Source organism: Argopecten irradians, chromosome 2 (genome assembly GCF_041381155.1).
Source record: "Argopecten irradians isolate NY chromosome 2, Ai_NY, whole genome shotgun sequence".
Taxonomy (NCBI): Eukaryota; Metazoa; Mollusca; class Bivalvia; order Pectinida; family Pectinidae; genus Argopecten; species Argopecten irradians.
Window position 1 is genome coordinate 48,632,069 of NC_091135.1, and position 23,166 is coordinate 48,655,234.

The 23,166-nt window shown below is 37.1% G+C and overlaps 2 protein-coding genes across 6 annotated transcripts in view; one reads left to right on the forward strand and one right to left on the reverse strand.

Moving 5' to 3' along the window:
* The window catches only part of LOC138315770 (A disintegrin and metalloproteinase with thrombospondin motifs 18-like), an 82,114-nt gene extending 64,603 nt beyond the window's left edge, over window positions 1-17,511 (forward strand). For 4 of the 5 annotated variants that reach the window (XM_069257021.1, XM_069257022.1, XM_069257023.1 and 1 more), the window contains 19 exons: window positions 4,129-4,315; window positions 4,889-5,328; window positions 5,497-5,580; window positions 5,893-6,052; window positions 6,286-6,391; window positions 6,719-6,856; window positions 7,088-7,241; window positions 7,468-7,566; window positions 7,729-7,877; window positions 8,251-8,314; window positions 8,663-8,774; window positions 10,928-11,058; window positions 11,303-11,426; window positions 11,570-11,814; window positions 12,118-12,380; window positions 12,653-12,860; window positions 13,132-13,323; window positions 13,906-14,254; window positions 14,596-17,511. In XM_069257021.1, coding sequence (XP_069113122.1) covers window positions 4,129-4,315; window positions 4,889-5,328; window positions 5,497-5,580; window positions 5,893-6,052; window positions 6,286-6,391; window positions 6,719-6,856; window positions 7,088-7,241; window positions 7,468-7,566; window positions 7,729-7,877; window positions 8,251-8,314; window positions 8,663-8,774; window positions 10,928-11,058; window positions 11,303-11,426; window positions 11,570-11,814; window positions 12,118-12,380; window positions 12,653-12,860; window positions 13,132-13,323; window positions 13,906-14,254; window positions 14,596-14,708 — 3,318 coding nt within the window. In that variant the 3' untranslated portion in view covers window positions 14,709-17,511. The remainder of the gene's footprint in view (window positions 1-4,128; window positions 4,316-4,888; window positions 5,329-5,496; window positions 5,581-5,892; window positions 6,053-6,285; window positions 6,392-6,718; window positions 6,857-7,087; window positions 7,242-7,467; window positions 7,567-7,728; window positions 7,878-8,250; window positions 8,315-8,662; window positions 8,775-10,927; window positions 11,059-11,302; window positions 11,427-11,569; window positions 11,815-12,117; window positions 12,381-12,652; window positions 12,861-13,131; window positions 13,324-13,905; window positions 14,255-14,595) is intronic. The other variant, XR_011207523.1, reaches the window with a different exon arrangement.
* Window positions 17,512-21,880: 4,369 nt separating this feature from the next.
* Window positions 21,881-22,633, reverse strand: LOC138316680 (uncharacterized). Its single transcript, XM_069258347.1, has one exon. It carries the CDS (start codon window positions 22,631-22,633, stop codon window positions 21,881-21,883), a length of 753 nt encoding a protein of 250 aa, XP_069114448.1.
* Window positions 22,634-23,166: the final 533 nt, after the last annotated feature.

The following is a 23,166-nucleotide window of genomic DNA, read 5'->3' on the forward strand; positions in this document are numbered from 1 at the left end:
ACCTGTTTTAGCACTTAAGCAAAACTTTAAATTCCAAATAACTTCAAAAACTGTTTGATGAAAAATTGATATGGTTGTCTTAGATTCAGGTTATACCCGTTGCCTTTAAAAGCAGAAAAACTTATCTGAAGCAGGATAATTTTATGGTTGTTAAAAATTAGACGTCTTTACCATTAGGACTATTTACAGTAAAAGTTACATGTATAAAGATTTCAAAGTGTTTTAATGTTACAGATTCCAATGAAGGTGAGGTGGTAAATTTAGTAATAAATGTTTTTGATCTCATTTTTTGCATTTAAAAAGTTTTTAATAATCAAATATCATTGGTGTTTTAAATTGGTTGAATAACTTATCATGCAGCTTTAATGATACTTGTAGCTGTGAAACCTGTTGGCCATTTAACATCAACACGATCATATATAGAAGTGAAAAAAGTGCAGAATTCAATATCATGGGAATTTAGACACAGTACATGTTTTAAAGAATCTGTCTCTGGTTTCTGGAAAAAAAAATGTCAGGTATCTTAGGCATTCAACTCTCATTCAGAATTTACTTCTTGTATTTTATTTCAATTTAATGACAGCAGAGGAGTAGAGTTGAGTTAGAGAGGTTAATTAATTAATTGGTTGTTTCTGGTCCATCAAACATCTCTACCACCCAATGTGTGGTGGGGAGTGACAGTGGATGACACCGAGGCTAGACCAATAATTAATCTACATTATGTGCATAGCTGTGCTTGTACCAAACCAATCAGATTCAATTAGGGTAAAATTACATTTCAACTACTTCTGGTATGAGTGAGTTAATTGGTGATTTCTGCTGATCAGATTATGATGTGTGTGTCTTTAGTAACAAATCTATTCATTTATTGTTAAGTTGCAGTCTAATAGGGGAAAACATGCATAAAAAAATGTTTTCTTAATTACAATGGAATCCAATTTAACCATACACAAAGTACGATAGATATCATTTTTCTATCAATTAAATATTGAATTATTGCTCTCAGTTTCTTACATAGCAGAATAATACTCTGAGTCTCAGATTGTGTTATAGGAAAATGCTTGAACAAAAAATTATTGGGGGGGGGGGGGGGGGGGGGAGAAAAAACGAACGATAGATAAATTCTTGGATAGATTATTATTAATCATCACATATAGTATTTCATGTTGGGAGATCTGTACATTCCAGCATTGTTCAGGTATGACTAATATTGCCCCTAATCACTATAGCTCTTTCATCATACTTTGTACTTCCCAATTTTGCAGTTTTCATCTGATCATAAAAAGTCCTAAAATAACCTGTCAATGGTTTACCTGTAAGAACACCTGCCCTCAATTTGCTGTTATCTATTGAAATTGATCAAACAATGTTTGATTTTACTCTTTCGTCAATTTTTTTTTCTTCTGAATTTTTGAAAAGAAAATGAATTATGATGTGATTGTGACTTTATAGGCGTTATCAGAGTTATAGATATGACATTTGCTTTGAGAAATTTGTTATTCATTTCATCATTAACTTGGCTATCAGGGAAGAAAATTGAGGAATCTGTAATACACTTCTGGAAAGTCTCTTTACAAAAAATGTTTGAATTGGAGAAAAATGGAACACACCTGCAAAAAAAATAATGATAAGTTAGAAAAATGTCACCCGTTTTGTGTAACAGTTTGAATAAGAATTATAGACAAAATCAGAAAGTGATTTATCACATCATTTAATGATTTATAGTGTTTTGTTCAGTAAGATATATAGTATTGAAACTGCTGACCTATATAAACTTATTATGAATAATTCTCTCGTCCAAAATGTCTGTCAGTGCTGCTATGGAAATGAGATTTGATGGGGGTAAAGTTGAGTCTTTCTGTACTCAACGACTTCAAATTTTGGCCACAAAAGATTTAATTAATATGAATGACCAATACATCATTAAATTTACCCTAATTGAAATAGATGAATATTGATCAAAGAGAAAATATGGAAATAACACCATTAATGTAGGTCAACCCGCTTTGATTTTTGTGGTGTCTTTGTAGAATACATGTATTAGAAATATTTAGGATATAACCCAATCGTCAGTCTTATTAGTACCGGTATTTCATGTTTGATATATCACTCAAATCTGTATGACCAAAGACCTCATTTTCTTTTCTTATGAAAATCTACACCATTTTATTTATGCAAATACAAGAGTAAGTCTAATATGAATTTTTAAACCATTAAGTTTATCATCAGAAATTGAAGGAGAAAATCAAAGTTGTCAGAATAATGCTTTGATGACTATTAAAACTGCACTGTGAGTGTGATAAATGCATGACAAAGGCAGATAATGGAATATTATAGGTATGAGATCATGGGTTTAAGTTAAAGTTATCTCCCTTGACTAGTGGTGTGTGCCCACTTAACCTAAAGCTCCTTTTGTTTGCCTAAGCTCTTCTTGTCACTCCAATTAAGGAGAACTTTAAGGACTAAAACTACTTCAAAGAGATTTTATACCCTAACTTGTAAACTAAGAAGCTGTTAAACTCTTCAAGTATGTTTGTTCTTATTTTTAAATGTTTAAAACACTTCACATTTTTATAAGGCCCCTCTGAAACCTCTACCCTTAGATAAGCTTGGCATGTGAAATGCAAGATGATCAATTAATATATCGGATGTATAAACTGTTATGTTTATTTTGCTATTGTTGAATACATTTATATTCAATATTTGATTAACTTTTGCATCTTTTTCTACTTCAATATCATTCTATATTTTCCATATCCTGACTTGAGTTTAATGTTTATAGCAAGCATTTTGGGTCTTGCTGTATGCATTGTATGGTAGGTAAAAAATATTATATGAAATACAGCATCAGTATATCATTGTGTTACTCTGCTTTAAACCTGTCCTTAGGACAATATTTTTATCTATCATTTCCGTCCTTAGACTGCAAGCTCGTACCCAGTGGTTTGGTGCCTTTTAGAATAAGAGGGAGGTAAATTTTATCAAGAGGTTTTTTATTCTTTATAAAACAGATGCCTACTGATATAGACTTAACAACGCCAACAGAGGATAGATTGGACCACCACTAAATCTGATGGCTGTCATCACAAAGGGGAGTAACTCCCTGATTAAACTCCGATAATATCATACTAGTCTGTAAGGTCACAATTCATTTCAGGCCAATCTCACCTGTTTTTGGCCTGTAATTGTGGAGATAGTAGGATTTAGAAATAATCAGACCAGTTTTATTGAGAGTAAAGGGTTAAGATAAAGTTATGATAGTCTATCTTTCTTGTTCTGGTGATAAGAGATTGGGATTTAATTACGTGTCCCCTACTGTTCACAGTGAAAGATAGTTTTATTGTGTCCATCAGTTTTATTAATACTAGTTGTTTTTGGCCTGAGCCCACTCTGATGTAGTTATCTGATACACTGTCTGTACAGTGGAACAATTCAATGATAAACAGGTCTATAGAGACTAAACATCCTTACTCACAACATTAGAAACTGATTTGTAAGACTGGTCTTTCTCTTGCAAAAGTAAAAAGTTTTGTTGAGAAATTGTACTTCAAGAAATCTCCAGAGAGGACTTCTCTCACTACCTATTGTATAAGCAAAAGGTTAGTCCTTTCTAAAAGATCATTACAGTCAACTTGTCTTAAGAGACCATCCCCCAACTTAAATGTCTGACTACAGTAAGTCTTGTCTTGAGAGTCCATCCTAACTATTGTAGAACATGATCTCCCCACCCTTAACTACAATAAAACCGGGCACCCCATAACCCCACTTTACCCCAACTACAATAAAACCTTACCCCAAACCCAACTACAATATCACCGGCCTCCACCCCACCCCCCTACCCCCCCACCCCAACCCCCCCACCTCCAACTATGATAATACAAGGCTCCCCATACCCCCACCCCTCCGTAACTACAATGAAGCCTGACCCCCATCCCAACTACAATAAACCGGACTCCCACCCCCCAACCCCACCCTAATTACAATAGAACCTGAGGGACTGCCCTTTACTATTGCTTCAGTTATGCTAGTGACTGTGATATGCTACATTTGTCTTTTTTTATTTCCATGCAGATCTCACATGTATTGGGTTTTTTTTTATTCTCAACAGAAATAATTTATGTTTTACAGACAGGCGTTTTGCAGTTAGCAGATGAAGACTATGTAATTGAGCCAGTAGCTGAACATTTCTATGTAACAAACATATCTACCTCAAGTCATCAACATCACAAAGGTCATCCTAAAGGTCATCCCCATGTTATTTATAAACGGTCAGCTGTTAGTGGACATGAACCTCAATATTATGAAGCTCAAAAATGTAAGTTCCCAAAGTTGTTGGTTCTGTTTTTATTTTTGACACACTGTAAATATCACTTTCATTTGGGTGAAATTCTATATTTGTATTTCTATGATACATCAATTCCATTTATTATTATCTCACCTAATGAGTCCTTAATGAGTGATTTAAGTATTGGTAGAAATGTCTTTTACTTTGTTGTTTCCTCAAAACTTATTGACATTACTCTTAAAAACAAATGATGTAATGATCACTATATACATGTTCCCAATAAAAAAAATGAAAAATGAGTCTGATCTGAAAAGACTTAAAATAATGCCTTTTTAAAGAAGAAAAATTATTCAACCAAATTTAGATTCATCGAGAAGTTTTGTGTTTTTGTAAACAGATATTAAATTAAGCGCTTGAAATTTAGGGTATTATCATATATTGTCATTAATATATATAGTGAATTGTCGGTGAAAATAAGAAAAAGCATATGTATATAGATACTGCAATCAAAATTTAGTAGATAAGAAAAATTATTTAAGTAAGATTTTTATATGGATGTTTAAGTATCAAAATATTTACATTTACTGAATTATTATATTTAAGATGATGAAAAATTAAAACCTGTAAGAACAAAAAGATCATCTGGTACACACAATTTACAACAGAGGACGTCACATGATCACCATAACCAGGAGGCTCGGTCACATGACCGACACAGTCAAGAAAGACTGTTACAGGAACGGCTACGTCGACAGAGGTTAATACAGGAACGAAGGCGACAAGAAAGGTTGTCTAATGAGCGCCGTCGACAGGAAATGTTGCTGCGTGCTCGACGCCAGCAGGAAAGGGCAAGAGCTGAAAATGCAAGACGACAACAGGATAGATTTTCAACAAGCAGACGACAGCAGGAGGCTTCTGATCGACGTCGGAAGGAGTTCTCGCGCACAAAAACAGTAGAAACTCTTGTAGTTGTGGACCAACATGTGTATAAAAAACATGGCCGCCAGAACGTCACTACCTACGTCCTCAGCATGTTCAATATGGTATGTGGTTTGAAATTTAGGTTAATTTAAATGAATCTGTGAAATGTTATTGTTTCCAAAATGGAAATAGAACATGTGACATTTTAAATGTTGTAATGTTAGAATTTTATTGATTGTGTCACCATATTCTGTAAAAACCAATAACATTGTTTTATTTTTGTTTTGAAGGTGTCACAGTTGTTTCTGGATGACAGCCTTGGTTACAAGGTCAACATTGTGTTGGTGGGTCTCATCATCTTGGACGGATCAGAGGTAGGACAAGTTATTATTGATTACATGTTTCATGGTTTCCTAACACTATATGGATGGAATAAGGGAAGTAACCCTTACTTTATTGCTTTGAATGTGAATTTAATTTACTTTTTAATGCTCTGCGTATAAATAGCTACATGTAAACAGATATGAGTGAAATACTCTTTAAAACTAATACATAAGGTTACATAATCTTAACTTTTTAATTTAACTTTTAATTTTAGAGTACTGATATCTATAAACTTTTAATTTAACTTTTAATTTTAGAGTACTGATATATATACATGGACAAATTCTTTCTATTTTCTTCAGCCTGGGCTGACCATAAGCCACAATGCAGACAACACTCTCAATAGCTTCTGTCAATGGCAGGCTGTGATTGGTGGAAAACGACACCGACAACATGACCACGCTATTCTCCTGACAGGACTCGACATCTGCGCCTTACGTAATGCTCCGTGTAATACACTGGGTAAGATACTGTACTTCTACATTAGATCATACATTTAAAAAAAAAAAAGGTTTTTAACTTCTACTGCAAAAGATGCACTCTTATTATGTAGGAGTATTTGGTTCGGAGCTCATGAATCATGGAATCAATCCGGGTATTGAAAATATAACTTGTGTTTAATCATCATTATTGAAATACAATTTATATGGTTACATAGAAGTAATAAACACATGTCAAATCTGATTTTATTTCAGGGTTTGCCCCAGTCAAGGGTATGTGCAATAGACTTAGAAGTTGTAGTGTGACGGAGGATTCTGGTCTAGCAACAGCTTTCACTATCGCTCACGAAATTGGACATAAGTAAGTGTAGAGGTTTAATAATGCTCCCTTGGAGGGAGAATACAATTATCAAAACCATGCAAAGGACATAAAGAACAGCAAGAAATAGAATCACGCGAATTGACTTTTCTGGAGTAACGTAAAGGGTTGGGCTGGTGGTGGTGGAGGTGTGTATTACACAGAATAACCCATATCTGTAACATCCCATCTCTATAACATCATATTTCATTACATTCCATCTTTACAAGGAGACAAGAGCATTAATGAAATTTTTTGATCTTATGTAAACTGTTGTACAAATCTGGACACATGTACCATTTTTCTAGCGTAGACTTTTTCATGTTTCAGTTTTGGTATGCTACACGACGGAACAGATAATCAATGTCAGCCTCATGCGGGGACAATAATGTCACCAACGTTGAGTTCCAAGAGTGGTATATTCCGATGGTCAGAGTGTAGTCGCAACTACCTTCATAGGTTCTTCAAGTAAGTATTTTGTTAGTTATATAATTGTGTTCTGGATGATGTAGCCTCTCTGAATCCTCGTGGTCATTTCTGGTAGCTAAACTAGCTACTGATACTCAAAAGAAAATCTCAAAACAGGATCCAAACTGTTGCCTATAATTTGGTTGAACCAACAAACTTATGAGACATTTATCTCTGGAAATTGATGAGTACACACCTTTAAAAAAAAATTATTTTTTTTTATTGTTACAGTACGATTCAGTCGAGCTGTTTGGTAGATGAACCTCAGGCTGTAGCAGAATTGAAGTTTCCAGACAAACTTCCTGGAGAAATATTCAACGCAGACACCCAGTGTCAGTGGCAGTTTGGAAAGCATGCCAGTCTATGTATCTTTGATTTTGGAAAGGTATCTATGAAGAAACCATAATTGATTTGTAGCAAAGATATGAAGAACTTAAAATTTCAAGATTTGAAAACACATCAATTAAGCAATCATTACATTCAAACTGGGCCAAAAGGTAACTTATCGTCGTAGTACTAAAATTTCACTGGGCCTAATTTAATTGTTTTACAGTATATAAAGAACTTTTTTGATTTTCAAAAATTTTGTGAAATAAACATGTTGGTTGTAGAGAGAGATCTGTCAGAAGTTGTGGTGCTACAAGGGTGGTATGATGTGTGAAACAAAGTTCCTTCCTGCTGCAGATGGCACCTCATGTGGTGCTGGTAAGGTGAGTACTGGTGAATCCAAACAATCATTCCATTCATGAATAATATTAAGATGTTTTTAACAGACTTCCATTAATGACCATTTTACATGTTGACTAGGTGGGGTTTACTGCAAAATTAAGTGTTGTTGTCTCTAGGTCATCAGGTTCGTTTTTCTGTTTCAGTGGTGCAGACAGGGTCAATGTGAGACCTATGGTGTCAGAGGTCCTCGTCCTGTGAATGGACAGTGGTCAGCCTGGTCTGAGTGGTCAGCTTGCTCCAGAACTTGTGGTGGAGGGGTAAAAAGTCGTAAGAGGCAGTGCAATGATCCTTTGTAAGTACAATAGCTTTGTTTCTTAAATGAAAAAAAAAATGACAAATTAATGAAAACTCAACTGTAGGACCTCTGAAAGCTATGTGAATACTAGAACATCAATGTATAATTCTTGTCTTAAATTATCATTTGATTTCATGCCTAAATTAAAATTACAATATCAAACCATTTGGTATGAACTAAGAAGCTAGGATGATGTACAAAGGGAGACAATTCATGAAAAATCTGAAAACATTAGAAGCTATGGATAATGTGTTCGCATTCATGACTTATTGAACATCTGGAGGCCAACATTAAGAAAGGACTCAAGTGATTTAATATGCTGTGGATACAAATATTATATGATATATTAAATGAAAACTTTGATTTTCAGGCCACAGTATGGTGGGGAAGCATGTAGAGGGAATGACAGCATGAGTAAATTATGTAACTTACAGGTAGGTACAGTAACAATTTGTATACCTGTCTGTATAGATTTACAGGCAGGTACTACAGTAACCACTTATATTCTGTCTTTACATATTTACATTGTTTTCTCTGACAAGATGATGTCACAATCAATACTTACTCGAAAGGGTAGAGTACTCTTTAATATGCACTGATGGAATACCTGTCTGTGTAAGAAATGTAAAATGTAGTTTTTCTTTCCAACAATATTTCACCAAATGTTATGTTTTTGTTTTTGTAACACACAATCTACTTAGTAAAAGGAAACTTCTAATGATCAATATATTAAAAACAGACTTATCAATCAATTTGAACAATAATAAATGTATCTTTTTCAGGATTGCGGAGAGAACAGTGTAGACTTCCGTAGCGTACAGTGTGAGGGATTCGATGACAAAGCCTTCCGTGGATGGCATTATAAATGGAAACCATACAAACGCATCTTTGATGGTGAGTGAAATGACAAATACGCTTTGCTTTTATTCGGTAAAGATGGAGACGTTTTGTTAAGGATAACTGAACTGTAAATTCTCTATTTCTGCTGTAGGGTTTATCTAATATTATGAAAATACAAGTGAATTTATTTTCAAATCTTGTTTTTAGGTCACCTGACCATAGGTCATGGTGACCTATTGTAATCATCTTTTGTCCGTTGTCGTGCGTCGTCTATCGTTCATTAACATTTCCTTGTGAACATGATAACTTGAGTAAAAATATACCGAGATCGATGAAACTTTGTATGTAGACTAAGATTTGAATGATCTTGGAAGATTTTGAAAATCAGCTTGATTTGACTGTAAGTTACGGAGTTATTGCCTTTTGCACTTATAATTATTTTTGAACCTTGTGAACACAATGACTTAAGTAAATATGAACCTAGCTTAATGAAGCTTTGTATGTAGACTAACATTGGAAAGATCTCAAAAGAGTTTGAAAATCAGCTTGAATCAATCGTAACTTAGGGAGTTATTGCCCTTTGCAATAATGATTATTAGCTCACCTGGTCCGAAGGACTGAGGTGAGCTTATGGGATACCGCAGCGTCCGGCGTCTGGCGTTCGTGAACAATCGACTTCTTCTCCATAACCGCTGGTCGGATTTCAACAAAATTTGACTGGTAGCATCCTTATGGGCTACTAACTGAAAATTGTACAAATGATTGGGCTGATCCCCCAGGGCCTGAGGGGCGGGGCCAAAAGGGGTCAATTTGGCTATTTCCATATAAACGACTTCTTCTCTGAAACCAAGCATGGGATAGCACCCGTAATGCAATGGTAGCATCCTTATAGGGTGGGGATTAAAAATTGCACAAATGATGGGGCTGACCCCCCGGGGGCCTGAGGGGCGGGGTCAAAAGGGGCCAATTTGGCTATTTCCATATAAACGACTTCTTCTCTGAAACTAAGCATGGTATAGCACCCATAATGCAATGGTAGCATCCTTATAGGGTGGGGATTCAAAATTGTGCAAACGATAAGGCTGACCACCCCGGGGGCTTGAGGGGCGGGGTCAAAAGGGTCAATTGTCAATTTGGCTTTTTTTATATAAATGACTTCTTCTCTGCAACTAAGCGTGGTATAGCACCCATAATACAATGGTAGCATCCTTATAGTGTGGGGATTCAAAATTGTGCAAATGATAGGGCTGATAGGGCTGACCCCCCGTGGGCCTGAGGGGCGGGGTCTAAAGGGGTCAATTTGGCTATTTCCATATAAATGACTTCTTCTCTGCAACTAAGCATGGTATAGCACCCATAATGCAATGGTAGCATCCTTATAGGGTGGGGATTCCAAATTGTGCAAATGATAGGGCTGACCCCCGGGGGCCTGAGGGGCGGGGTCAAAAGTGGTAAATTTCCATATAAATGACTTTTTTCTCTGCAACTTAACATGGGATTACGCTCATAATGCAATGGTTACATCCTTATAGGGTTTGGATTCAAAATTTTGCAAATGATGGGGCTGCCCCCCCGGGGGCCTGAAGGGTGGGGTCAAAAGGGGTTAATTTAGCTATTTCCATATAAACGACTTCTTCTCTGCAACTAAGAATGGAAGAGCACTTATAATGCAATGGTAGCATCCTTATAGGGTTGGGATTTGAAATTTTACAAATGATAGGGCTGACCCCCGGGGCCTGGACGGCAATAGATGCGAGGTCAAAAAGGTCAATTAGGCTACTACTTTCATATAAATTACTTTGTCTCTGAACCTATGTATTTGATAGCATATTTGTATGGTATCAATAGCATCATTGTATGGTTGTGATTCAAAATTAAACTTTGGGAGTCAATTTTGCTTATTTTTCTAATTGTCAGAGTCTTGTGATAATTACTAACAAAAAACCAGGTGAGCGATACAGGCCCTCTGGGCCTCTTGTTATTGGATCTTCGTTGTAAACATGATAAGTTGTGTAAATATTTACGAAAATTAGCAAAACATAAAACAAGAATGAAAAAGTTCTTTTTCCATCCTAACTGATGGAGTTATTGCCCTTTGCAATGATAATTATAATTGGTGACCGTTAAGGCCCATGGGCCTCTTGTTTAAGAAAAGATTTAATTTCCTCAGTAAATAAATTCCAATACCTGTAACATGTTTGTTTTAGTTGAGGACCAGTGTAAGCTGTACTGTCAGGCCAATGGTTACAACTTTTTCTACGCCCTGGCCAAACAGGTGGTGGATGGAACGCGGTGTAACGACTACTCTAATAATATCTGTGTCCAAGGAGAGTGTCGTGTAAGTACATAGGGGATATGGATTATTAACACATATCCATAACAAGAAAAAGATCCATGCTCTAATACAAAGTTATTGTATTCACATTGATAATTCAAAAAAAAAAAAATTGATTTTAACATCTTTTGTAGGACATGATATGATTAAATATAAAAAGAATTTGAATCTCAAGCAGTGTTTGGTAAACTGTATACATGAATATTACATTATTTGACTTTAAGACATGGTACATCTGATATTGTAGACTGTTGGATGTGATCTTGTGGTTGGATCCCCGGCAAAGAAAGACATCTGTGGAGTGTGCATGGGAGATAACTCTACATGTAATGTGTTTGAAGGCATCTATGAAAGCCAGCCAGAAAGAAATCGTAAGTGAATTGGGGTTTTTTCTGTCTGAACTGGATGAAATTTAATTTTTGTTTTTAATTTATTTATTTTTCTTTAAATATTTCTGAAAATTAATAAGAAATTTAAAAAATATCATTTACTCTTTTGTTTTTTGTTTTTACAGGTTATTTTCCTATCGTTGTTATACCAAAAGGTGCTCGTAGCATTGTCCTACGTGAAACGTCTCTCTCTACAAACTACCTCGCACTTCGCAATATTTTTGGTAAATACTACCTCAATGGGGATTGGCATTTGAGCACAGAGGGATCTTACACTGTTGGAGGGGCCAGGTTTATATACAAACGAAGCTATAGGGAGCCAGAGAGACTCGAGTCAGATGGTCCTTTAACAGAAGATATTGTCCTAGAGGTAACTTGTTTTCTTCTTATTTCTCTTTATCACTAGGAATTTAAAGTTGGACAAACTACAGAAAAAAAGTTAAAATTTCTAACCAAACTGTGCATTACCGCTGAGAGAGCATCTGGCAACAATTCATTATCATAAAATTTGCAAGTTTTCCCTATAGAATATCAGTATGTTTTGTGAAAAAAATTGTATATTATTTTAATGCTGAATGCTTTATGGTGAAAATATTAAGTAAACGTTCTCAATATTGGGAAAAAGAAAATGGAACATTGACTAAATGTGTTGTGAAAAACTTTGTTATTACAGTTACTGTCTCAGGGTGTGAATCCAGGAATATCGTACCAGTATGCTATGCCTAAAGTTTTACCGACAGTATTTGCAGTCCCCCATAACCATACATGGAGCGTAAAACTAACCCATTGTAGTGAACAGTGTGCTGGTGGTGTCCAAACCTCTACTGCTCACTGCTCTCGTGAGGATGGGGAGGAAGTCAACCCTCGGCTCTGTGATCCAAGGTCAAGGCCACAAACAGGCGTGTCTTCATGTAATGTCATGCCATGTACTCCAAGGTATGTTATGAGGGGTGTCATGGTGACGTCAACAGAAAGTGTCATGGTCATGGAAACGTTTAGAAAATACTTTCATATCAAAATAAAGAAGGTCAGAGTTTAGAGAAAAAATGATTTATTACAAAGATTTTAAATTCAAAGAAGTTATGTGAGGTCAGAAATCAGTCTTTTTTATACATTCTTAATGGGAAACAGAAAACTGCACATATAGTTCTCTCAAGTTAAATAGTGTACACCTGAATCACAATTGTCAATTTCTGACTTAAATACAGATGGTTTACTGAACCCTGGGGTGACTGTACAAAAACCTGTGGGGGAGGGAAGCAAAAGCGCAGAGTGTTCTGTCGACAGAAAACCTCCCAGAAAGAGGATCGTAGAGTCAGTAAACGTCGCTGTGACAAAAACCTCCGACCAGCCAAAAAGATTGCCTGTAACACACAAGAGTGCCCACCTGCTTGGCACATGAAAAAATGGTCTGAGGTAAATAGTCATTCAGATAACTTTAAGAGTTATTGCTCTTTTATGTTATATCATGCAAATGTAAAGTGTAAATATCTTTTGAAATATAAAATATTTATATAAAAGTTTGCATGAAAGAAGGCTAGATGGTTTAACATGTTTAAGGATGTTGAGTTCAGGAACATAATAAAGGTTTTAAAAAAGTATATTGAAATGAAAAAATTTTGAAATTGAGTATATTTAATACAATGACCCAATTTGTTTAACATTTATGACCATTATGTTTTGGCAGTGCTCAACAACCTGTGGCCCTGGTACAAAAACCCGAGAAGTGACATGTCGCAGCCGTACCAGTCGCGGTCCAATAAATCTTCCAGACACTATGTGTCAACACCAACTAGCTGTGACTACCACAAAGAAATGTCAGGTGGCCAAATGTCCACCTGTTATCACCTACCAATGGGTGGTATCGTCCTGGGCAGAGGTACGGCTCTTACGAAAAATATAACTTAATTAATTAGATAATATCAGCAAAACATTACATTTGTTAATAGATTTCCTGAACAAGCAAAAAGAAAGAAAAAAAGATAAGATTTTTCAATGAAGTGCTTGGTTCATTCTAGCTTTATATTCATTTTGTTGGTTGGTTGTTGTGACCTGTTAGCATCTACTTTCTTTATACTGCGTGCCATGCAGGAGTAGAAATGTCCTCTTTTATAGGCTGTGGTACATCTCGGCCAGGGAATATAACATAGAGCCTTTCTCACTGGGGCAAACACACAAAATCAAGGCCAAAACTTGGGCATTATCAAGAGCAATAGAGATGGTAGGAGGTTATTTTGGAAAAGATGGAAATAATATGAGCTCAAATTTTGTAGCCTTTGTTGATCGTTTATATTCATAAGATTAAATGAGAGGTTAGGTTGCAATAAGAACCACAAGTCATTTCAGCCAGAGAACATGTATCAATGAGATTGGAGTCAGCTTGGCTGCATTTATAGTTCATAACAAAAATATAAAATAACATGCATATGTAAACTCAAGATTCAATTGGTTCCTCTTGCAGTGTACATCAACCTGTGATACTGGGGTTCGCATAAGGAAGCTAAAGTGTGGGAAACAGAAAAATGGCAGAGGCTGGAAGATGGATAGCATTGCAAAATGTCGTGATCTCGTTCAACCAAACATTCCACTAGAGGAAGAATGCCAGCTCCCAGCGTGTCCAGTGGTGGAACCTCCTCCATTTTGGTTCTCATCACCATGGTCACAGTGCTCAATGACATGTGGCGCCGGGATCCAGACACGCCTGGTCCACTGTATGGATAGAAAGACTCAAGGCCTGGCATCAGGATGTCCAGCCAGCACCAAACCATTGTCCAGACGCAGATGTCAGACCAAAACCTGTCCAACACCTGGTAAGAAAAGTCATCTGTAAAATATCATATTGAGCTCTGATCAGGGATTACCTCTCATTTATTCCTATTGTCCATCACTCCTTATACTCCTCAGGAGGTATGATTCAATATTTTGTAAAACAATACTGCACCACCACTGCAAATCATGCTTCTGTTAAAAGATAAAAATTGGTACTTTATAACAAATAGAAAATGTAGGAAATGATGGCAGGATGACAGAAAGAAGAAAAGAATGAGTGATGATGGTCATCATTGAATTTAGCAAAGTGTGCAGTTTTCATTTCGTTTTCATTTATGTCTCTACACAGAGTCTTAATACTTATTGTGCTTGTTTATTTCAGATCCATTGTGTATAGACCAGTTCCAGTGGTGCCATCTAGTACCAAAACATGATATATGTAACCATCATTTCTATGGACGTAAATGTTGTTTATCATGTAAACCCAAATCATGACCATATCCATATTGAATCTAGACCAAACACACTCATCACTGTGATGGTGATGTCAGCTTCAATAGCTGTACCTACCAGCATTGGGTTGCACGTCGTCATTTCTGTAATGAAAATTAGGCAAAGCAGCAGAAGACGATGTGGCAAAATACTCAAAACTATTCCATGATGGAAGAATGAGCATGGGTTATTGATTGACAGAAGTTTGCTAAAAAACAATATGTTGGATTACTGCAATACCACCGTTTTTCGGGATGTGCAATGTTGGTCCTACAATGACAGTCCAAGTACTCTCGGATGTACTCTGGTGATTCTACAGTACCAGTATTTACCCGGTTGTGCCATGGTGATCTTACAACATTAACCAGTTGTATCATAGTCCATCCATACTAGTGTTTATCTGTGCGGTTTCTCATGAAATGACAAAGACCAACTTTCATTATTACGGTCATTGTTAATGGTTTCTTATCGTAATGCCAAGAAATGAACATTGCTTTTTCTTCAATGAGAAATTTTCTGGTGCAACGTTTAGGCAGTGCTGAAAGGTATCTTGCTTGTCTAGCGAACATTAAACCTTCAAATAAATCCCTGTGTAATACTTCTTTTGAAATTACAAGAGATTGTATGTGTCCAGAAAATATCTTTGTGATTGATATACATATATAAAACCATATGTGTTCATAATTTGTGTCTAGTGCAGATTGGGAATCAGATGGTCATTGCTCCGCCCAGACAGAAATGTGATCCAATCAAAAATATGTTAATTGGTTTAGAAAAAAACATTGATATTTATATATACATACTGTCAGTACAACCACGAAAATCAAATTAAGTTAATGATGTGTTTTTTTCGAATCATATAGTATGTTACCATGAGTTTTCGAAATTTGATTAGAATGTGTTATCTTCGTAATGGAAAAGGGATTCAGTATTATTTTGTGATGCTCATGCTATTGATTTGCTGCAATACGTTGACCATTGCAAAAAGATTCTACGCAAATTTCAAGCATGCTGTTCATGAGATTTCGTTGAATGTTTAAATGTTTTACTTGAAGAATTGAGATTGAAAGGTGGCATGACAAATACAATGGGAATATGGGGATATATGGGTTTCTGTATGTGTTTTAAAGATGTGTGTCCAGTGTGACATAGATGTGTGAGCAGCAATTGTTTGTTATTTATAAAAACCACAAAGGCGACCGACCTTAAAGACACTGAACATTGTGAAAACATAAGATGAAATATATAGCATAATTATTACATGTTTTAGCAATTCCTGGTCAGATATTTGTAAACATCATTATATGCATTTACAATTGTGTATAACAATCACGATTATGAGTATTATTTTATATTTGTACAGTTGGAGAATATTTATTTTTGTATTAGACCCGGTATATGATGAAACAATTGGCACATGGCTGTTTAGTGTTGTTTGTAATTGTCGTATTTACATACCAATAATGTGTAGATTGTCTGGAAAAAAAAGAATATATATCTGGTGCCACCATTACCTTATGTAACTGAATGGAGATCATCACCCAGTAAAGATATCACATCACGGCAACATGTACTTTAATTTTAGTAAGCGAGTTTGGTCCATTGTAGCATAGGAATATTTACATTGATCCAAAATATGGTTCTTTAGTCTGCTTTTCAATGGTTTACTAAATAATTGCCATCGTTGGTTTATTGGGTATGTATTTGGTATTTAGGTCAATTTGACCTGAAAAAATCTTGACCTGAAGTTGACCTAAAATTGAAGTCAATTTTACATTAAGATTTTTTCAGGTCAATTTCAGATCAATTTGACCTGACAAATCTCACCTGAAATTGACTTTAATTGAACTGAAGACATATTGCCTGTGTAGTATAATGAAAAGTCCCCTTAAAAGATGTCAGAACACCGGTTAATTTGAAAATTTGAAAAGATGCTCCACCTCCGACATAAATGTATAAATGACACTCATCATTTGGACAATAATTGGGGTTTAATAATATCATTTATTTTGCTTTTGGTGCAAGAGCAATCATTACTTCATTCCATATCGGAAATAGTGCTACGGAATTTTTTCGGGATGCAATTATTTTTAATATTTTTATCTTGAAGTAAAATTGGAAACTCAAACTTTTCAATGGTGGTAATGGTGTGAAGTAAGTAACTTTTGTAACTGAGGAAAAATACTAAATCGTCTGCTCCTGTTTTTCATAGAGAAACAAATGTACAATGTTTGTTACTTTCATTGGTGGATGTAGATATTGTAGATATATTATCTAATCATATAAGGAAGCTGTTATCAGAAAATACACTATTATTTTGGCAAAGGAGAACAAAAGAGCATAATCTGAACTCCGTTTAGTCCAGTCAAATGAATGTTCCAAAGTATTTTTTACCTCATTGATAACAACTAACCGGCAAATGATTTTGTTCAATCAAGTGACTGAGATTGAATAAAAATTATATTAATGATTATTATCTTAGATTATGACAGTTAAGGGATAAATTCTTTGTCTCTTATAACAATTTGTATCAAGAGGAGTGTACATGTACGTGATGTTGCTTCAGAACGGTGTATGCGAATTATGACAATGGGTACATGTGTGATTATCAGATGTGACGTGTGGTTAACTGGTAACATGGTTATGTGTTAATATGTACCAAGGTTATGTGTTAATATGTACCAAGGTTATGTGTTAATATGTTTATATTATATATGTGATCATAACGTCATCATTGTTGCATCTCTTGTATTATCACCTTCATTATATGAAAAAAGTAATTCAATTAAAAAACTGACGAAAACAAGTTGAAATGTGTGTGCAATATTTTATATCAACATATCGAAAATAGCACGAAAAACTTCTCATCAACCACTACCACCATATTAAAGGCTCTTCATCAACTTGTTGCAAATTTTAAAAAAGCGATATTCATGCCATCTACTAAATATATCAAGCTAGCATGTGATTGACCAAATAAAAAAGAGGAATTAAAATACCATTTAACACCTGCGAAATTACATAGGTGCACATTTTTTTTAATTCTGGGTCAAAGGAACGTCTCTGTGCCTTCAAATATTAGAAAACCTATGTTTCTGTCCTTATCAATAAAATACTTCTTACTAACGCTGGGCATGATAATCAAGAAATTTTGCATGCTGTCTCATGTATTTAATTCGTGAAAGCGACTAAATTTGGTATCTTCTCCCTTGACATGGCCTCATTTGGTCTGTAGTTAAGCGTTCGCCCTTGTGAGGAAGAGTTTGGGTTATGGCCAAAACACACTCAATCTATAAATATGATTAGCAACAAATAGAGTGGGACGCATTATTCGCCTGTTGTCAAGATAATGTGAACAACTTAAGAAGCGCATAGAACAAATATAGTGGGACGCTTGATTTGGTTATTAGATCAACGTCCTATTAACAGACAGGGCCATTTAAACATGCAAGCCAGGCATCCTACTACTGCCCAACAGGGAGGGCGTTAAACTTATACTTGCTGCCCAAATTGCATAAAAGGCGACTAAAGTTAGGATCTTGTTTTTTCTCTTCTTTTTAACAAGATGTCAAGATATCTAGTTTGCTAACATTTTACAACTCAAGGACTACAAGACAAATTAATCCGCGCGCGTGAAATTCGCCTTTCTTGGTGTACGCAGGAGCTGGTAAAGGACGGATCGTGTGTGGTGATGTGTGACAGTCTGCCTATGGGGAGTTTGATCTCGTGAAGAAGGGAGTTAATTACGACTGGAACGCACTGGAAGGAATGTCCTGCTTCAGAGAAGAGCTTCCAAACGCCGCCTGCAAGTAGAATTGTACCTGCTGCCCTATTGCATTATCGTAAAAGGCGAGTAAATTTAGGATTTTATCTTTTCTCTTTCTTTCTAACACTCATGTTTCTTACGTCTCCTTTAAACCACTTTGACACCGCCTCACGTTTGGCCTTCAGTTGAGCACGCCCGTGAGGTTGGCTCCGGATTCTGTCCCCTGGCCGAGACACACCAAAGTCTATAAAAGTGTTAGTTTCTGCTCCTGTTTACGCGTGCCCCGAAACGATATATATAGCGTGACGGCACGTAACACTCTTCATGTCAGTATAGTGTGACCGGGTGGGATATGTTGCCTGGGCCGTTTTCGATTATACGGTTTGTCTGGTTGGACCTAGTTGTTCATTTATGAATTAAAGACGGTTCTGGCGATTTTACATAAATTTCAGGCGAGCTCTGACAAAGCTCTCGCAGGCCTTACTTACTTTAACAAACGGTCGAACCGGTTGTTACGGATAAACGAAAACGGCTCTTGTATCTTCGGTGGCATACTTCAGTAATATAGCACTATAAAATGTATGCGGTGTGTGTAGTGCGAGGTGTGTGTTTTGGGAGACTGCGCATGTTCGTGGTGTGTCTTCTTGTATGGTGGAACTCTTGCCCTTTCTATAGTGCTGTATCACTGAAGCATGCTACCGGGTCACATAGCGACAACGGGCGAACCAGTCGCCCTACTTACTTTATGCTGATACTAAGCAAGGACAGAAAAAAACACTTTTATAGACTTTTGTGTATCTCGACCAGAGGACAGAACCCAGAGCCTACTCACAGGGGCGAGCACTCAACAGAAGGCCAAAAGTGAGGCGGTGTCAAGGAAGACGTTAGGAAGAATAAATTAAGTTAGGAAGAATAAAAAAGATAATATCCTAAATTTAGTCGCCTTTTACTATCATGCAATAGGGGCGTCAGGTACGATTCTTACGCCCTACCTGCAGGGCCAGACATCTTGAACAATTAAGAGAAGGTCAGATAACATGGTTCTTAGATATCCTTGAGCATTGCATTATAAAAAAGGGCAACAGTTTCACTGTACAAGAAAACACAACACGAGCATACCAACACGTAGTTCGCACTTCACACATGCTACACACTGCATGCATGGGAGGCCGTCCTTACATGACCCTGGCTGTTAATAGGACGTTAAAATAATCCAGTAAACAAACTTTTGCAGGTACTTGAATACTCGTCTCCAAAACCTGATTTTTTGTATGGTCTGTATTCTTGTCCAGCAAATTCTGTGTCCTTCGTCCAACATTAAAATTACTTCGCTGTTCGCAGAATCCACAGTGTTGAATTCTTTTATTTTATTCTCGTCTTTAGAACATCAGCCACTTGTCCCTTTAAAATCTGAGCATGAAAAATCTCAAAATATCCATCATTTCTGGGTGAAAGATGTATACTAATGGATCCTCTCTGAAACAGTCGAAGAAATTTGTCATACAGAGCAAACATATTTAGCTTGAAATCTATCTGAACAAGAGTAGTAAGAGACTTCAGTATCTGACAGATACCTGGAACTTCTCTCCACCATCTTCAGCGTTGCGGATGTTTTTGCAGTCGCCGGAAGTACTAGTGTGGTCATGCTGGACGCACAAAGTCAATTGATATTTCAACTTTCTGAACATTTTATCTTTTGCAAGAAAGGTTTTGAAGACATTAATTTCCACGACTAGTTCCTCTGCTTCCTTGTAATACACTATCGAACATCTGCTTGAAAGTTATGAACTACACGTATATATTTCAAGAAATTAAAAACAACAACCAAGGGAATCCCTTTAGTTTCACATTTTCATCCACCTGATTTCAAATTATGTTCAGAATTGGGTTATCAAAGCCTAAATTTAACAATTTTCCCAGAGGCACATCAAATCCGGTCTCTTGCTATATATCCAAAATACTGTTAGCAAAACTCTATCAAATTCGTTGAGTTATTTACGTCCTATTATGATCCATTTGCTATCGACTCGCTTCAATGCTGTAGGAGGGGACGACTGCTTAGCCGTTCTCATTATACTAAGTAATGGGACCGGGTGGGATGCTTCATTGAGATAGCAATTACAAAGAATCACAAAACCACACACAGCACACGCAATACACTGGAGATCGTCTTATAGCCCTATCTGTTAATACTAGGACGTTTACATCCAACCAACCGACCGCTTCAGTCCTATAACTACTCATTATAACCCTACCGAAACATTACAGTATTGTTTGACCGCAATCTCTGGATGAAAACAGTGAAATGTTAAACTATATGGCACGTCAAACTATTTATATTCAAAGGTCGCCAAAAGGATCGTAGCACATCAAATTACTGAATTCGTTTAATAAATTTAATATGTTAAATTCTCTATTTAATGCCTTCATCACTTTAAGAATAAATTGCATAAAACACACGTTGCCGAAGTTCACAAAGTGTAAAATCATTAATACATGTACGTATATGTATCATATTTCTTCCAGTTTATCATATTTGTAATAATGCAAGCTTTGATTCATACGGGTTGTCTAAGTGTTGAATAGTAAACTGTTTTGTTGGGAAACCAATTCAAGTAAGAATATTGTAATCATACAACTGTTTGAAACAAGACGAAAGCAAGGAAGCCCAAAGAGAAGATATGTTTGTCGCCCCTGTTTGCGATGTGTTGCAGTGTAATTCTGGTTTGGCCGTAACAGTTAATTGGACGATAAATCCAATTAACCAAACAAAAGATTGTGTTGTAAGAGTGAGTGAAAATGGGTATGTTTGTGATGCAATTAAAAGATGTATAATAGAAAGAATTGGAGGATGTATTTGTCAGTATTTCAGCAAAGTATGGAATTTGACTTGAAAGCATGTTGCGCTGAAATGAAATACCAGTAAGACAATTTAAGTGTACATTGTATTTATATATCAAAATCATTTTCTGAAAATCGTGAAACATGACACCATGATATATGATCTATACGAAGTCTGCGAGCTGTTTGAGTTAATGCATTGTTTTAACAACTGTTAATGGTACTGTGGATAATTTATTTTCGTTAGGATCATTTTTTGTAAAGGACGTAATTTTACAATTTCGCTTGTGAGACATGATCCGCGTGATTATATGCTCGCATGTTTGTCACTATATTATATTACCTAAATACAATCCTTGGATTGCAGATCCACAGACGTCATCAGCCAGGTCCAACTCTCTCCCTGAACGTTTCGACTCCTAACCTGGAACATCCTCAAGATGGCCAAATCACTGCCCGTCTGTGGATAGCTTCCAGCTCATGTCTTGTCGTCTCCACCACAGCCAGCTGGACGACTTCTCTGCTGTTCTTGATAGTCGGTCCACTGCTGCTCTCCTGTCTCTGCCCTTCACACCCAGTGCTGCAAACATTCTCCATGTTGAATGTGCAGGAAATCCTCTGCATCCGATCTCCACTGGGAAGACCCAAACCCTCCACCCTTCATACTTCCCTTCTTTCGCTCAAATGCCTCCTCACATCTTTCTTCCCATGGAACTGTCAATTCCACCATGACCATCTTCTTTCCCTGAGTTGACCATAAGAGGATATCTGGACGCAGATTGGTCTGGATGATGTCGGGGAATCCCAGTCTCCTGTCTAGATCGACCCTCATCTCCCAGTTCTGTGCGCCGTCAAGGATACCCCCCTGGTGAACAGTTGAAGAAGTGTGTCCTCTCAACCCGCCTCGTACAAAGTTGATGAATGTACAACCTTTAGCGGGCTTCCGCTTCTTAATCCTCTCCCTCTCCAGGATGTCAGCCAGTTCCCTTAGCACCTTGTCATGGCGCCATCTGTAGCGTCCTTGCGTAAGGGCGACATTGCATCCTGATAGTACAAGCGCAAGGTTCCCTGGTCGGTTGCACAATGGACAGTCTGGAGTCTCAGTCAAGCCCCATCTATGGAGGTTAGTGGGCGAGGGAAGCAGGTCGTAAATTGACCTCAGCAGGAACTGGATTCGGCAAGGTTCCATGCGCAAGATGTCCGACCAAGACAGTCTTCTGTCTGTAGTTCCCCACCTCGTCCATGCTCCCTGGGCTCCCATCTCCACCACTTTGGACTTCCTGATTTCCTCCTCCATTTTCCTGATGTTGTCCTGTACCATTTTCCTCTCGCCGGCTTTATCTGAAGTCCCCCAGCGCTGCACATGACTTGTACCCAGTCCCTGGCGTACTACGCACGTTGTACCAACGATGTCTTGGTGTCTCAGGCGGCTCTCAGCTGCTTCTACCGCGTTGCTTGCAGACCATTTTCCTCCACGTTCTCGTCTCTATGCCCGCGAGTCTTTTGAGTCCCTCACAGTCATCACCTGTCTTGCCTTAGCCACCTTGAACTCCTCAACCAGTAATGAAATTGGGAGCTGTAGTTTGGCTGACGATCGCGAGCTGTACATGCCAACGCTCGTGAAGCTTGGGGGTACTCCGAGCCATCTTCGCAGGAACTTGCTGATGGTTCTTTCCAGTGCCTTTACTGTCGTTGTGGTAACCTCATACAATGTGAGCGGCCACGTCAGAGTGGTAGAAGTCCGTACTGGAAGAGCCACGCCTTGAATTTCCCTGGAAGTCCGGTCTTGTCGATTGCTCTTAGTCCTTCTTTCACCTGTCCTTGCAGCCTCCTGATGTTGTTAGAGTCATTTAG

Excerpts from the sequence above, each read along its gene's own strand:
- LOC138316680 (XM_069258347.1), bottom strand. The coding sequence starts at position 22,633 with ATGGTACAGGACAACATCAGGAAAATGGAGGAGGAAATCAGGAAGTCC.